The following is a 16,030-nucleotide window of genomic DNA, read 5'->3' as shown; positions in this document are numbered from 1 at the left end:
CATTAAAAATATTTGATACCTGGTCAATAAGTATTAGCACATTCATAACAAATACCATGTTTTAATAATGTAGAACCCCACAAGATTTTTAAACATGAAAAATCTTTCTAAGGTGAATAGCTTCATAATATGTATTTTACATCAGTAATATCTTGCTTTTACATTATATAGGTTTTTATTTTATATCCTTGTATTGGAATCTTTAGATTACAGGCTCATTTCCATACAATACTTAAAATCCATCAAATACATATCATGACTAAATAAATCTGCCTAACCCTAATGTCAGTAACAAAGATGATTTTTTTTCTGAATGTTATATAAACAAAGATGCCTCTTAAAACCATCTGGTTAGAGTGAAACCATCGTTTCCAATTTCAAAGTCTCGCAACTATACTCTTTTGTTATTCTACATATTCAGCATTTCTGATACCTTTGTTTAATGTGTTTAAATGAATTACTGCATAGAAATTACTTGTTCTTACCACTGATAAAGCTGCTTTAATTAACCATTTTCATATTACAATAATGAATTGCCTTTCTAATATCAAGAAACTGATGGTGATAACATTGTTAAACCATGTACTAATATATACTATGCTTAGGGAAAAAAATCACTAATTACAGAACTTTTAAAGTGCTACATGATTTATATCAGATTTTCTGAATGTTGAACATTTTCAAAAGTACAAAATGTTCTCATCTAAATGCACATTTGTATTTTTACATTTTAGGAACAGTTTAATGTTTCACCAAAAAGGGAAGTTCATTATATGTTGTAGTTCCTTTGACGAGCTACTGAGTTATTCTTTTAACAGTTGTATTATTATTTTCCCTTAGGGTATTAAAGATTATAATATTCTTACAAGGATCACTCAACTAGGAATAATTATTTCACTGATTTGCCTTGCCATATGTATTTTTACCTTCTGGTTCTTCAGTGAAATTCAAAGCACCAGGACAACAATTCACAAAAATCTCTGCTGTAGCCTATTCCTTGCTGAACTTGTTTTTCTTGTTGGGATCAATACAAATACTAATAAGGTATGTAGATCTCCCTTACTCTCTATTTTTATTTTCTAAGTTTTTACTTTCCTAAATATATATGTCATAGAAACATGAATTGGAATTAAGGGCTTAATGGGGCAAATACACGATATACTTTGTTCTTAAGGTGTTTCTAAGTTTGATAATGCTAATATATCTGAACAACTTGCTTAGTAATTCCGTTAACCACAGTGGCCCTCATTATGATGAACTGCAAAAACTTGTCAACAAACTGAAGAAATAACCTTATTTTGTTTTTTGTTTTGTTTTGGTTTGTTTTTCCATGGGCGTTAAACAAAAAGAGGGGAGAGAGAGGGGAAAGAGAGAGAGTTGGAAAAAATGTTTATCTCAAGACAGGGACGGAACACAAAAGTGGCTAAGGTTCATAGGTTGAAATATGATGAATTAGCTCAACCTAGTAAATGCACTTTTCTAACCATTTTCCACCATTATTGATTTAGAGCCTTATCAAATAGTTCCCATCTTGAGCTAGTCTGGGTCATCCTCGAAGCAGACACTAAAGTGGGATAAAACAATATAAATTTATTAAGCGAAATGGCTGTGAGAGAAAACGGGAAGAGAGAGACTTGGAGAGCCATCAGACCAAGATGCAGGCCTGAGCCTGAGTGAAGGAAAGAAAGGTGAAAGGATGAGTGAGTAGAAGCGCTTTACACAGCAGTGCAGTTCTAAGGAAAGCCCAGGTTTCCTGTCAAGGAGTCCTTTGAGAAGACCGTCAGCCAAAGTCACCTGGCAGGTCTCTCAAGAACAGGAATGTCTTGCTGTGCTCAGTCAATGGCTGTCAGCAGCCATCAGGGAACGTGAGCATATCAGTGGCTTTCCTGTATAGCAGCTGCAGCCTGCCCTGCCGCTGGAGACCAGAGAAGTGCATCAACATGGCCACAAAACATTAAATTGCCTCCATATTTCCATTCTTACTAGTCATCTTTCAAGTACTGAGACTAACCATCAGTTATCAAGGTTTTCTTCTGAAGTAGATGCCACAAAGCACCTATTTTAAATAGCCTACAGAAGACTGTAAACTCCGTATGTTTTTGTTTGTTTGTTTGTTTTGCAGTGGTATTTATAACACGTGTCAATTCTGTATACCTCCCACTATCCTCCAAAGCCCAATTCCTCCTTCAGCTTCACCCCACCATCATCCTCACCACAAAACTATTCGTTACAGTGTTTATTTTCAATTCTATTTCACCAGTGTTTATTTTCAATTCTATTTCACCTATCAAATTCTTCCCATTTTAAGGCCGTATTTCAAATCTCACTTCCTCACTGCATTGGTTCCCAAATTTTAATCACCATCCCCAACCTTATATAGTACTCTCGAATATATTTTAGTAGGTAATCTCATTATGTTTCAATTATACTCTATTTTATTAAGTGCAGTATGTAAATGTTGTGTTATCCCACCAGTAATAGATTGTGTTAGTTCTGTTACTACAGAAGTGTATAATTATTACATTTTGTTATTTCTTATAAGCCTAGCTCTAGTTCTAAGTGTGAAGTCAATACTAATAAATAATATTTAACTGAAATCCATCTCAAATTTACCTGATAATCTTGTAACTTCAAGTGATCATATAATGGATATTTTTGTAAAATATATCATCATTTGTCTGTTTTGTAACTTCAGTGCCTTCTCTTAATTATTTATAATGTTTTGTTTAACATAGTATTAGCAGTAATTTTCATTCTTTGAGCATGATTAAGATAAAGGAAAGTAAAGGCAGCTCCAAAACAGAAATCAACTCAAATCATAACAGTTACTGTGAGATAATCATGTGACTAATCCACAATTTATCACATAATATAAGTGTATAAAAAGTATAAATCTCTGGACGAGAACAGCAACTTAGTTCTATTACAGGACTGGTGAATGTTTCACATTGATGAAGCACAGTTCTTTTAAATCAGTCGGAAATGGTACAATTTAAAAAACTGACACTTGACAAGGATATTTTAATGTGACCAAGCATTATAGAAAATGGCATAATTTATGGAGAAAGTCAAGATTTTATGTTGCAATAATGTTAAAGTACACATTGCTTATGGTTTCTTTCTTTGCTTTCTAGCTCTTCTGTTCCATCATTGCCGGGCTGCTGCATTACTTCTTTTTAGCTGCCTTTGCATGGATGTGCATTGAAGGCATCCATCTCTATCTCATTGTTGTAGGAGTCATCTACAACAAGGGATTTTTGCACAAGAATTTTTATATCTTTGGCTATCTCAGCCCAGCTGTGGTAGTTGGATTTTCAGCATCATTAGGATATAGGTATTATGGCACCACCAAAGTGTAAGTTAAGATGATCTCGTAAATATTTGGAATGCAATTCTGAATAAGCTTTGTATATCATTGAAAATTTTGCTTTGTTGAAGTACGTACAAGCATATATGTAGATTTTATCTCTTATTTACTTTTCAGATGTTGGCTTAGCACAGAAAACAACTTTATTTGGAGTTTTATAGGACCAGCATGTCTAATCATCCTTGTAAGTATACATAAAATTGCGGCTAGAATTCAAAAAAAGTTACAGTTTAAGGGTGCTTAAAATTCTCAACAATCAGGCATTACTCTGAGGGGAAAAATAATTTTGAGCACTTTACAATAAATCATTTATTAATACTGGACATATATTGCATCACTATTGAGAAGAAATATACATTTTAAACTCAAAGCTATTATAATTAATTTGCCCCTCTTGGGAGGCTGTATTTTTGCATTACATGTAGAAAAAGCATTTTTCACTTATCAGTAGTATCTCAGCATACTTCAATACTGAGAGTGTGCCAACCAGCTGATAATCTGGCATTTCAGATGTTTACGTTATTTAATCTTTTATCAATGATCAGTGATCTTTGAAGATTAGACTGTCATCTTTATAGTTTTATCATCCTTATGTACCCTGTCATCACGAAAGTGATTTTAAACTAAATTGCGACATCAGAGACAAGAACCCACTATTTCCCATGAGCAGGCAAGTCATGTATTGATAGCCCTATTTCAGCTGGGAAGAGGGCCTTTTAATTCTTATTGGAAGTGGTTTCAAACCTACAAATTTGGCAGGTGTTATATGTTCCATTCTAAATAAAGACATTTTTATGTGTCTCCAGAGCATTTCTAAGTGCCGTAAGTTTTCAAAGCCTCTCTGAATATAATAGTCTGTCAATGAATCTGGGAGGTCTGACAAGGCTCTACAATAGAATGAATTGTCAATGGAGGAGTTGTGACAGTATTTTGGACAACTTTGTCCCATATGTTTTGACCATCAGCTAGCTATCTTTTTTGAATTTTTTTCCTCTCCCCATGTGTTTTTTTTTTTTTTTTTTTGGTTTTTTTTTGTGGTTCGCGGGCCTCTCACTGTTGTGGCCTCTCCCGTTGCGGAGCACAGGCTCTGGACGTGCAGGCTCAGCGGCCATGGCTCACAGGCCCAGCCGCTCCGCGGCATGTGGGATCCTTCCGGACTGGGGCACGAACCCGTGTCCCCTGCATCAGCAGGTGGACTCTCAACCACTGCGCTACCAGGGAAGACCCTCCCCCATGTGTTTTTATGGGTGTGAGGAAGCTGCTAAATGGAGAAAGACTTGAAATGCAAAGCAGAGAATTTTCTTCAAGGTTTACTTTTTAATGGTGTGGGTGAAATAAAGTGCATTCAGTAACTGTATTTCCTAATCATCACAGAAAATTGTTTATAATTCTCACAGTGAATCTAGTAATATAAAAAGAAAACATTGGCAAGATTTCAGCTAAAACAGTTTCAGAGTTAGTTTATTTAGAATTCCAAAATTTTCAATCCACATGAGAATAGAGGCTGAATGTGTCCCATCCATATATTTTCATGCGTTGCCCTGATATGAGTATTTTGTGTGAAAGCACTGTCTAAATTTTCTAATTTTACTGATTCCTTCTCTACAGAGTGGACCATCTCTCATTATTGTTTTGTATAAGTGAAAGTTCTTTGGATCAGTGATTCTTAGAGTTTAGAGGAAAGTAGTGGGCTAGAAAGTTCCTGAAAACAGGAAAAATAGGAGCATATTTCTCTAAAGTAAGAAATAGAAAGTGTTCCCTGAAATTATTTTTTTTTTACTTTTGCTTCTATAAGGGAAAAGATAACTTTGGATTATCTTATAGTAAGATGGACAGACTTTAGATGGACTTATCTAAAAATGAGTCCTGTAAACTTTCCTAGAAGCCTAAATGAACAATGTCACACTGTCCTAGTCTGAAATTAATGAACCAATATATCTTCCATATGGTTTCTGTATGATGATCATTCATTTAACTAGAGGGTCAGGCTACTTAAGAAATGGTTAAGGCCTTTTGGTTGAGTCTAAAACTGAATACTGTTTATCTTTTTTATATCTTTGAAAACAGCAGAAATTCTTTAATTATTGAATGAAAGTGAATTCCTTTACTCTAGTGATCTCTGGATTTCTGTGCTAATGCTGGCCTATTATTACTATTATTATTATTATTGTTATTCAGGTGCATGATACAACATTAAGTAAAAGTTCTCCTGTTGTCCCAGAATAGTATTGCATTCAAAGATAAAGTAAAAGAAATATTGAGCACCCAGACATTTGAAAAAGAGCCACCAATAGTTTGGACCTGACACTTCCCGTGGGTCTTTCAAAGAAACAGTAGGACCAGCTGTAGCCCAGTAAGGGGACTAAAGAGTGGGGCTGAGAGGGTCGTGTCTCAGAGTTAGGAGTCCTTGGCCTTTGAAGGAGTGCACTGTTCTCTATGAAAAGCTTTTCCTTACCCTGTCAGTCAAAAAAAAAAAAAAAGTACTCCCCCATCTCCATGAAGACAAGTTCAAATTGTGAAGGAGTACTCCAAAAGGTCTGTAAAGAATGCAATCAGAAATAGTAAGAGTAAAACTCTCATCTTGATCCCGGATTGATGTGACTGTGGAATTTTCATGTCTCCTTGATATACAAGAGCAATATATGAACAATTTTTATGACAGCTTGACATATGTCCCCTGACTTTGGGTCAAGTGTGAACATAGAGCCTAGACTTGCTTTTAGTTTTCTGCAGGCTGCATGCTTATTGGACTATCCCCTTGACAGCAGGGAGGAAAAGGATTATTATAGAGTGTGCCTGGGAATAAAATGACGGGGCGAACGCACAAAGGCTTCAGCTATCCTATAAGCACAAAAAAGTTAGAGAGGGGAAGAAAAGTTGTAGTGCTGCCCAGAAGGTTGTCAGCTCAAGTGAAGTTATACACAGCAAGAAAATAGGCTGAGCACAGGTGATGTTGAATGGTGGCGTGGCTGGCCCTCTCTGAAAAATGGAAGGGGCCAAGATGGAAATGAAATACTATAAACACTAAAAAAAATCACATATACCATCTAAGTGTAAGCCATCACATAAGCCAAGATTACCGGCAGTAGTAAGAACCAACCTAAACCAAAGTGATGTCGTGAAGCTCTCTCCATCCAAAAGAGCTGATCAGACCCTTCCAGCCCCCAGCAGCAGAGGAGCTGAGCTTTACCAGTGAAGGAACATATCCTAGAATCAACCATGCCACCCCAACAGTCATCTATACAGATTTACTGAATTGAAAATTGTCATCCTATGTTTGGGGATATTCTGGTAGGACAGGATGCCAGTCCATATCATTAAGGTCACCATGTTAATTGGGTGGTCTGGGCATGATGGGAGCACAAAGGAAATATAAGAATTACCCCCTGCCCACTATAGTATCAATGAGGAGAAAGCAAGATGAAACAAATGACAAAGAATATCATATAATAAAATATAAGTGATACCAGTGAGATGTGGAAGAGGAAGTCGTCATGGAGATGAGGAACTCGTTTGTGGATGGGGAGAGAAGCAGAGTATACTTTCCATAAAGTGGATTCTTAGTGTGAACTTAAGTATCTCCCAAGCAGCCCTGTAAGCGTGCCAGATTCCTTTTGAAGGAAAACAAAGGGCACAGAAAAAATGTAAATAAGGCAGTACCAGAAATCACAAAATTATCATAATCTGTCTTTTATTAAGAATATTCAAGAATCATCTTTTCATAGACTCATCACTCCCTAGTCTACATGTCATTAACTATTTACCAAATTTTTACCTCCATAAACTTATCCATTTCTTCTCTACTTTCACAGTCAGGCCTTTTTTATCCCTTTGAGTCATTGTTATTCCTTACTAAGATTATAGTATTAATAACAATAATAGGGATTTTTTTAAATTCACAGTTTGTTGAGCAGCTACTAATTTTAAAAACAGACAGCTAATAGTTCAATACTCAGTCTCCTTAAATCACCTACATTGTCATCATCCCATTTTATGAAAAATAGAATTTGATTCAAAATGTTAGGTGATTGGCCCAAGGCACTGAAATCTACAAATAAATAATGAGGCTAGAACTTTAAACTAGTTCTGTCTTAATCTAAAGCTCACCTTTTCATTTTAACTTGCCACTTTTTCAGTTGCCTTCTAATCTGTGTTTCTGCTGCCATTCTGTACCATTTCATTTTAATCTATCCAGAATAAACTGCTCCAAACTCAGCTCACATAATGAGAGCAATTAATAAGAAAAATAAGAACATTAATATTAAGCTCTTGTATATTCCTGGTACTAAGCTAAACATTCTCCATATATTAGCACATTTAGTTTAATCCTTCAACAACTCAAAAATGTGTGTGTGTGTGTGTGTGTGTGTGTGTGTGTGTGTGTGTGTGGTTTATTTTATTTTGAAGTTGGAGAAATTGGGGCATAGAGCGGTTACACAGTTTGCCGAACAATTAGTAAGTACCTGAGCTGGAACTCACGTTCATGAAGTTGAGTCTATGACCTACCTTCTTCATCCCGTTGCCGATAGTTCCCCATTGCCTATAGTCCAAATACCATAGGTTGGTGTATAAGGTTCTCAGTACTTTAGCTGAACCCTGCCTATTTTCAGCCTTTTCTTACACTGCATATCTCCACAAAACAACTCACCTAAGAGCTTTATCCTCTTTAGAATATTTGCCGTTCCTTGGATATTTTCTTGGTTCTTTGCACTCAATAATCCTACAACCTTGTGTAAAACTCTGCTGCCTGAAATCTTATCATTAATTACTGCACAACTTCATGAAAACCTTTCCAGATTTGTAGCTAATCTCTTTCTTCAACCTGCTCCCATGGAATTCTGAGTCAAACCCGAAATAGTACTTTTAATGCTTTGTTTTGTTTCACATGATAATTTTCTGTCTGCATTACACTACTCATCTCCCACATCCAAATACCCAACATAGAGCTGTGAGTCTCTTGATTCACAGACCATAACTTGTTCAATAATCAATGCCACTTATTGCATGACCTTAGGGGCCACAGCCCAATGAGTTGCAAACGAATTTTCTACACAGCCACATTCACAATGCATTCTCTATGTATGAGTGGACTCTACACTGTAAAACTACCAGCCCTCTTACTGATCACCCCAGAACACAGATGGTAGCAAATCCTTAATAATTATCTGTGTATTTTAATTGATCCATTAATAAAGACCATGGTAATAAATAAGGCAAGAAGAAACACCCTGTGATCTTTCTTAAGCTATATGACTGTTCTGTGTTCTGGATTCCTAACATGTAAGATAAAGATAATGATGCCAGCCCAACACAGCAAAGATACAGTAAATACAAAACAATTTTTTTAGAAAAAGCATCTATTCTTTAAAAATTAAAAAAGGAAAATACACAATAATTTGGAGGACAATCTTTGGCTTTCTTAGCTTTACCTTTATATTAAAAATTAAGTTAAAACACTAATTTTAAAACCATAATTTGCACAGCAAAATTTTGTATGCAAGGTACTATATGTTCGGCCAGTATAATGTGTGTGTGTGTGTGTGTGTGTGTGTGTGTGTGTCTGTGTGTGTCTGTATACATATATATAAGCATAGGTCCTAATTTTTTAAATATTGGTGAAGATATGACAGCATTTGTTTAATTATAGCAAGATATTATTATGATAACCGTGCTTGTACATGGAATTTGTTAGAAGTCTCTAGTACACTCTGCTGGAAAACGTTAACTGAAATGAAACAAAGTGTGAAATGTCTTAAAGAGAAGCAATAGAAATTTAATAGAATAAATAGTATTTACTTTCCAGAATAAAGATAAAAAAGTAAGTGAGCCTTCAAATTTAAATAGATAATTAGTGGTGACTTTGTTATGCCTGGCTTTAAATGAGAGATAAAATTGCTTTCTCAGCTTTCTCTGAATAAATCTGGGAAGACTTGTACTTGGAAAAGACATTTTTATCGAACAACTGGCAATGGGTTTAATTCTTACATGGAATCCTTGCATTTCTTCTGTAGAGTAAGAACCAATTCCCAGTAAATGATATTTGCTTGTTTTTATGAATGGAGCCCTGGGGCATGTCTGGTTTGGAGTTATAATGATGATGCCTTTAAGATAATATGTAAATGAATAAGCACTGAATTAGTTCGCAATGGTGGCTTTTTCTACCCCTAGGTATGTTGTTTCAAAGGAAGATTCAAGCTTTCAATCTACTCTGTTAAGTGTTAACTACTTAGGTATTTGAGCAGCAACATTTTCGGCATTGATCAAATGAAAGTACTCCTCAGGTGTTTACTCATTAATATTAAGGATCTCTTAGAATTCTGAAGTGTGAACCACTGACCCCACTGATTCTATCTACGAATCACTACATTTAGAATGTTAAGATTATAACTATACATGAAAAGACCTAGCCATGCTTTTGAAAGATTGAGCTGTACAAGAAAGAGATTTCTAAATCTTTGTAAAGCAAGCTGCAAACTGAAGATAATTTACATAATTTATTTCTTTTCTTCAGTATTTTTAATCTTTCATGCTGAATTCTTTCAACTAAAACTGTGCAAATGATTAGATTCAAGTACACAAATATAAAGAAGAGTTTGTGAAAATAATTTAACTTTTAAGTAGAAATTGAAGTTTCTCATAGATATGTTCAGTATTGAAGAATTTAATTTGCTGGATTGAGGCAAATACTAATTAAGCTGTGTCCAAATAAGGCATTTTCTTTAAATAATGAGAGCTTTCATTTCAATTTAAATCACAACTCTTATAATTCAGTGTTTCTATATTGCTCCTTTACTCATGTCTTTTTAGGTTGCCCAGAATTCCACTCAGTTTTTTGTGATGGTCTCCTCTAATTGTTCTAAATTATGTCTACAATCTCTTAATTCCCTTTCACTAGGAAATAACTATTAAAACCTACTCAAAACTGAATTCCTCACATAAGCCTTACAAGACAGACCATGTCTATGTATATTTATTATTATGTGATGTATTCTTATTACTTTTTTTTAAATTTCACAAATTGCCCAAGCTTGAAAGAAATGCAAATATTACAAGAGTATGTAAAGTAGAAAGTGAACATTTCAAAACATACTCATATTCTTCATGACTGACTACTCTTTTGCTTAATATTTACTTTGTATCTTTCCAGACCTTTGCTATGCATACAGACACACACACAAATACATATATACCACACATAAATATGCATATACATATGTATAAATGTAAGCAAGAAATTTGATTATAAATTCAAATAACCCAAATTATTTATAACCTGCAATGTATCATATTCATCCTTCCTTGTTAGAACATACAATTCTACCATTTTTTATCATTGCATATTATGAGTATGATCTAATTTATTTAATCACTTTCTTATTGATTTTCTTCTTACAAATAATACTGCAAGAGAATCGTTTCAATACAGTTACATATACCCATTACATAAATTTGTTATGAAGTGCTTTTTAGAAGTATAATGTACAGCACAGGGAATATAGTCAATAATATTGTAATAACTTTGTATAGTACATAATGTATAAAAATATCAAATCACTCTGTTGTACACCTGAAACTAATGTAATATTGTAAGTCAACTAAACTTCAATTTTTAAAAAAGGCACAAATGCAAGTAGAGGCAGATTTTTAAATTTCCAAATTGCCTCCGAAACACTTACTTCAATTGATACTTCCATTGACAATATATAAGAATGTCTGTTTTCTGACATTTTTGCCAACACTAGATAATTTTATCTACTGTGGTGTCTAATGGCTAAATAGGAATATATAAACTGAAAGGAAGAATTATGATAGACCAAGATTCTGCAACAGTGGCATCATTAACACATAGGACCAAATCTTTGTTGTGGCACCTGTGCTGTATGGAAGTTTAGCCGCATCTCTGACTTCTATCATCACCACCAGCTCCACCATCATCACCTGGGTATGACAACCAAAACTGTCTCCGGACACAACCAAATGTCCCATGGGGGGTAATACTCCTAAATCTCTTGACTGGGAGTTACTAGTGTAGACTTGGTTTTTAAGTATCTTTTATAGGGGTGCATTTGCAGCTTTCTTTAAATGGCACAAATATAAGGAAGAGAATTAAAATCATAATTTGGGCAATGTCCTTTAGATGACCCCATTGAAGTTATATTAGAAACACTATTCATTGTAAATTTTAAATTGTGGATAACAATTTTAATTACATGGATAACATTTTAATTACATGTGTTAATTTAATGGCATCATATTTGTTAGATGCATCTTTAGTGACCTCTGGTTCAAGGCACTTCAGTATTCTACCCTTTTCTCCATATTATGTATTAATAAGAACTTCAGAGCCTATAACATTTAGCTACTTTTTCATATTATTCTGACCTTCTTGAAACAGGTAGCTGGAATTTTAAAAAAGGAAAAGTGGTCCTAAAAAAGAACTTAACATAAATAATACATTTGTAGTTTCCTATGTATTCCCATTCATGGGAGTTATATTCTTATCAGAAATACCTTCACAGATAATCTTCTTGGAACTTGTTCTAAAAAATTTCATAAAATTTGAATAACTTCATAAAACTTATCAATCCAAAAAAATATCGAAAAAGAAACCCCTTGGGTCTCTCAAGTCCAATAAGAAATAACTAGCTCAGTTAGAATTTCACCAGCCAAGGTGAAATTCATCCCTGGTATTTTCGTATAAATGCAGCTTTACATTGAGGGATGTTACATAATGAAATGGTGAGAGGGAAACACTAGGGATGTTGGTAGAGCAAGACAGTCAATTAGAATTATTGTTCACTTTACATTTGTGTAGTCTTTTAATCTTTACAAAACCCTTTTAGCATCTCAGTTAATCTTCCCAAAAGCTTCAGTAATACATCGAAATTAAGGTAGGAATAGCATGTAATAAGAGATAATGTTTTACTAGATTTTCACTAGATCTAGTAACTATAATCTTGACTTATCTATTTATAAATACCTATGGGGGTTCTACTATTTATAGCTTTTTAAAGAAGTGTACCAATTCCTTGAGAACTGGTTAAACTAAAGCTAATTATGTACATTCTTATGTAGCTAACAGATGAAATCTTCAAGCTACTACTCAGCAAGAATACATAAAAATCCTTAACCTTAGCCAAGAGCACACTACATATTCTGATCATTCTTCTACTTCTGCTCATCCTCTTAGTGTAACACAGCGTCCTTACCCAAGTTGGTCTGCAACAAGAGTGAGCCCTTATTTGAATCAGTCTTTGTTAGCATTTGCTGAGCTCTTGTTCTACACATCTGAAAATATTTAACTTCCCTGTAAGTATGTATCATGTCCCTCTGTCCCCTTCAGTACTCTCTGCAAAATATAAACTACTCATTCTGAGAGAATGGACTATCTGCGTGGCTCTGTCTTGATTTCTGTTTCTCATATAAAAATGTTGTGTCTAGTTTCAGGGCTTCCCAAGAAAGGAACATTTAACAATTCCTTCTGATGAAAAAAACATGCCTCCTGATGGTTTCTGTTCAAAAAGAGAGCCCAAGTTGTTCAGTGTTAGTGCACAACCTTTATTCATTAGAGATTCATTCACACTCATTTGGGTAAGAGCCACCATTTTGACTGTATTTCAAATAAGTGGGAATTTATTTTAAGGCTTATAGAGATTAAGAAGTTTACTCAGGGTCACCCAGCTACTGAATGGTAGAGGCAAGCTCATGCTTTCCAAGTTTACATTCTGTGCTGTTTCCCTGTTACATATTCTTTCATCTTGCCTTGCCCAAGAGACCGAAGGGAGTACATCTTTGTTAGGTCCATGAAAAACTTGTTCCCATCTCCCAGATTCCACAAATGGTTTCAAGGTGGGTCGTCGGAGACGCAGCAACTACATTCCTTCTAAAAATTATTCATAAACTTTCAATTCTTTGTTTTACTTAGTGAAGATGTCAAAATAAATTATTTTTCACTGAAAATGATGGAGATCTCATCTACTATAGATGTCTCTTTCCCCATTTTGTATTGCTTTATCTAAATACTTGCCAAGCATATCTAACAACTAATCAAAAAATCCTACCTGAAATCCTGACTATACCAGACTATAGATCAGTATATGGAATACAGATAGTCTGGATGTATTCCAGACAGCTCTATTCAAAAAGCTATTTTCAAAAGTAATTATTTTTCTACAGAGTAACACTTACTTGGAACAGAGCACCACGTGCCTGATAGACATTTTGAATGATAATAATAGATTCCCAATGATAGACATTTTGAATCCTTCTTCCACTACCCCGATACACGAAGGAGGTGGCTGTCCTTAGCCACCTGTGCCTGAGCGTATTTGGGTGAAAGGTGATGCTTACATCATATCTGGATAAGGTCTGGAAAGAGGTGACTTATTGCTGGTTATCCTCCATATTTAGGCACATTTGAAAGTTAGAATGGTCACTACACACATGATTCTCACGCGGTACCCCAGGAGCCATGGCAGAAGCTGGAGGTGGAGCTTGCCAAACATATCTGAGCTTATCTTAATAAGATGAAAACAAAAAACTCAAGTAAATTCTAAACTGAGCAGAACACTGGGCAACAGGAGTAAAAAATACTGGGCCTCAACAAACATGGATAAAGTGGACACTGTCCCTTGCAGGCACTGCGTGTTCTGGCCCCTGTCTGCTGATCCACCTCATCTCTCATGACCCTCCCATGGGCTTTTGTGTTTTAATAACATTGGCTGCTTTATAGTTTCTCAGAAGTTCTATGTACTGCCCATGTCAGCATCTCCACACTAAAACACTCCTCGTGGCTTTCCTCTGTCTGTCCTTCATCCAGTTAACTCCTTTCAGATATCAATTCAAACAACACTTTCTGAGGAAAGTCATCCCTGACTCACTGGTCTATAATGAATGTTTTTGTTATATGCCTACAAAGAAGTCTTTTTTTTTTTTTTTCTTTTTGAAGGCTTTCCTCTATTTATAATTACACGGGAGTTAGTTTGAATGACTGATCAATAACTGATTCGTATCTGTCTCCCCCAGGAGACTGTAAGCTCTATAAGAGTAAAACCTTATGGATTTTCTCTCACTATATTATCCTTGAAGTTTGCCAAGTAGTAATCACTCAAGTAATATTGTTGGATGAATAAATAAATGATGCACCAAGTACAGTAGTTAGTCAAAAATGTTAATTCTTTTCTCCAAAGGAAATTTAAAGAAAGAAATCATCATCGTGGAAATGGGGTTATTTGGGGAAGACTTCTCAGAAGAGATAACATGTGAAGCAGTCATTATAGCATATCACTTTTTTAATTGAAATATAGTTGATTTTCAGTGTCGTGTTTCAGATGTACAGAACAGTGATTCAGTTATACATATATTATATATATGTATATTTGTGTATACTCAGATTCTTTTCCTTTATAGGTTGTTACAAAACATTGAGTATAGTTCCCTGTGCTATATAGTAGGTCCTTGTTGATTATCTATTTTATATATAGTAGTGTGTATATGTTAATCCCAACCTCCTAATTTATCCTCCCCCATAAATTTGTTTTCTGTGTGTGTGTCTCTTGCTGTTTTGTAAATAAGTTCATCTGTATCTTTTATTTTTTTTAGATTCCACATATAATCGGTATTGTATATTTTTCTTTCTCTGTCTGGCTTACTTCGCTTAGTATGATAATCTCTAGGTCCATCCATGTTGCTGCAAATGGCATTATTTCATTCATTTTTTACTTTATTTCTTTTCACCTTAGGAATAATTGCTATATCTATCTATCTACCTAGATCTATATTCATTGGCATTTTAGGTTTAACTGAATAGAATGAGATCCTAGCCAAATAATGTCAGAGTTTTTAAAAAGTAGTATGATTAGTAAAAAGCACATATTATGGAGTCCTTTCTATGCCCTGGATTTCTAATATGTACATGAGGATAGCAATGCCAACTCTATATACAGAGTTACGGTTAAAAAAAAAAAAGAAACAAAATTAAAAAGATAAAAACATCCTTTAAAAGTTAAAAAAGGAAAACTTTTAATAATTTGGGGGACAGTCTTATGTCCCTCTTCTATTTTTATCTTTTATATTGGTGATAACTAGATACATCTTTGAATTTAATTGTTAAAGTTCTATCAGATGCTAAATAACAGCTTAATGATTTATATGTTTGTATAAACTTTTTAACTGTTACTAACCTCTATCCTCATTTTATACAGTAAGCATATACAAGGAACATTTTTCCTTGCTTATATCTTAAATTTCATTATTCAGTTTTCATTGTCACATTAAACCGAACAATTGTTGTAAATACTCTTCACATATAGTTTTTCTCCTTCACCTTTGTTTTCTAGTATCTTTCTATGGCTTATAACCATCTGCAGTTGAAACCAGCCATAAAAATAAGCTCATGAAATTCACTTACACCCACGGAGGCCACTTTACCCTTCGTGTTTATAAATTTCTAGTTCTCTCCACCTTTTAATTCTGTCTGGAGACTAGTAAATTATTCTTTCAAACATTGAAAATATCCAACTATTAAAATATTCCCAGTGGAAACATATTAAACATATGAAGTGTGAATATTTTTTTAATTCATAAGATGATTATATATTGCTATGGAATTTTAGCCGTAATAAAATAGAGCAATTATTTAACTATTACCTCAGGGGGGATGTG

General features: G+C 34.5%; 1 protein-coding gene across 4 annotated transcripts in view; it reads left to right on the top strand.

The window, feature by feature from the left end:
• ADGRL4 (adhesion G protein-coupled receptor L4) overlaps positions 1–16,030 on the top strand; it is a 121,936-nt gene that overhangs the window by 88,397 nt on the left and 17,509 nt on the right. For all 4 annotated transcript variants that reach the window (XM_060024124.1, XM_060024115.1, XM_060024133.1 and 1 more), the window contains 3 exons: positions 841–1,044; positions 3,135–3,355; positions 3,485–3,551. In XM_060024124.1, coding sequence (XP_059880107.1) covers positions 841–1,044; positions 3,135–3,355; positions 3,485–3,551 — 492 coding nt within the window. The remainder of the gene's footprint in view (positions 1–840; positions 1,045–3,134; positions 3,356–3,484; positions 3,552–16,030) is intronic.

Source organism: Delphinus delphis, chromosome 1, assembly GCF_949987515.2.
Source record: "Delphinus delphis chromosome 1, mDelDel1.2, whole genome shotgun sequence".
NCBI lineage: Eukaryota > Metazoa > Chordata > Mammalia > Artiodactyla > Delphinidae > Delphinus > Delphinus delphis.
The sequence above is the reverse complement of the archived record's forward strand: the minus strand, read 5'-3'. Positions and strand labels throughout refer to the sequence as shown.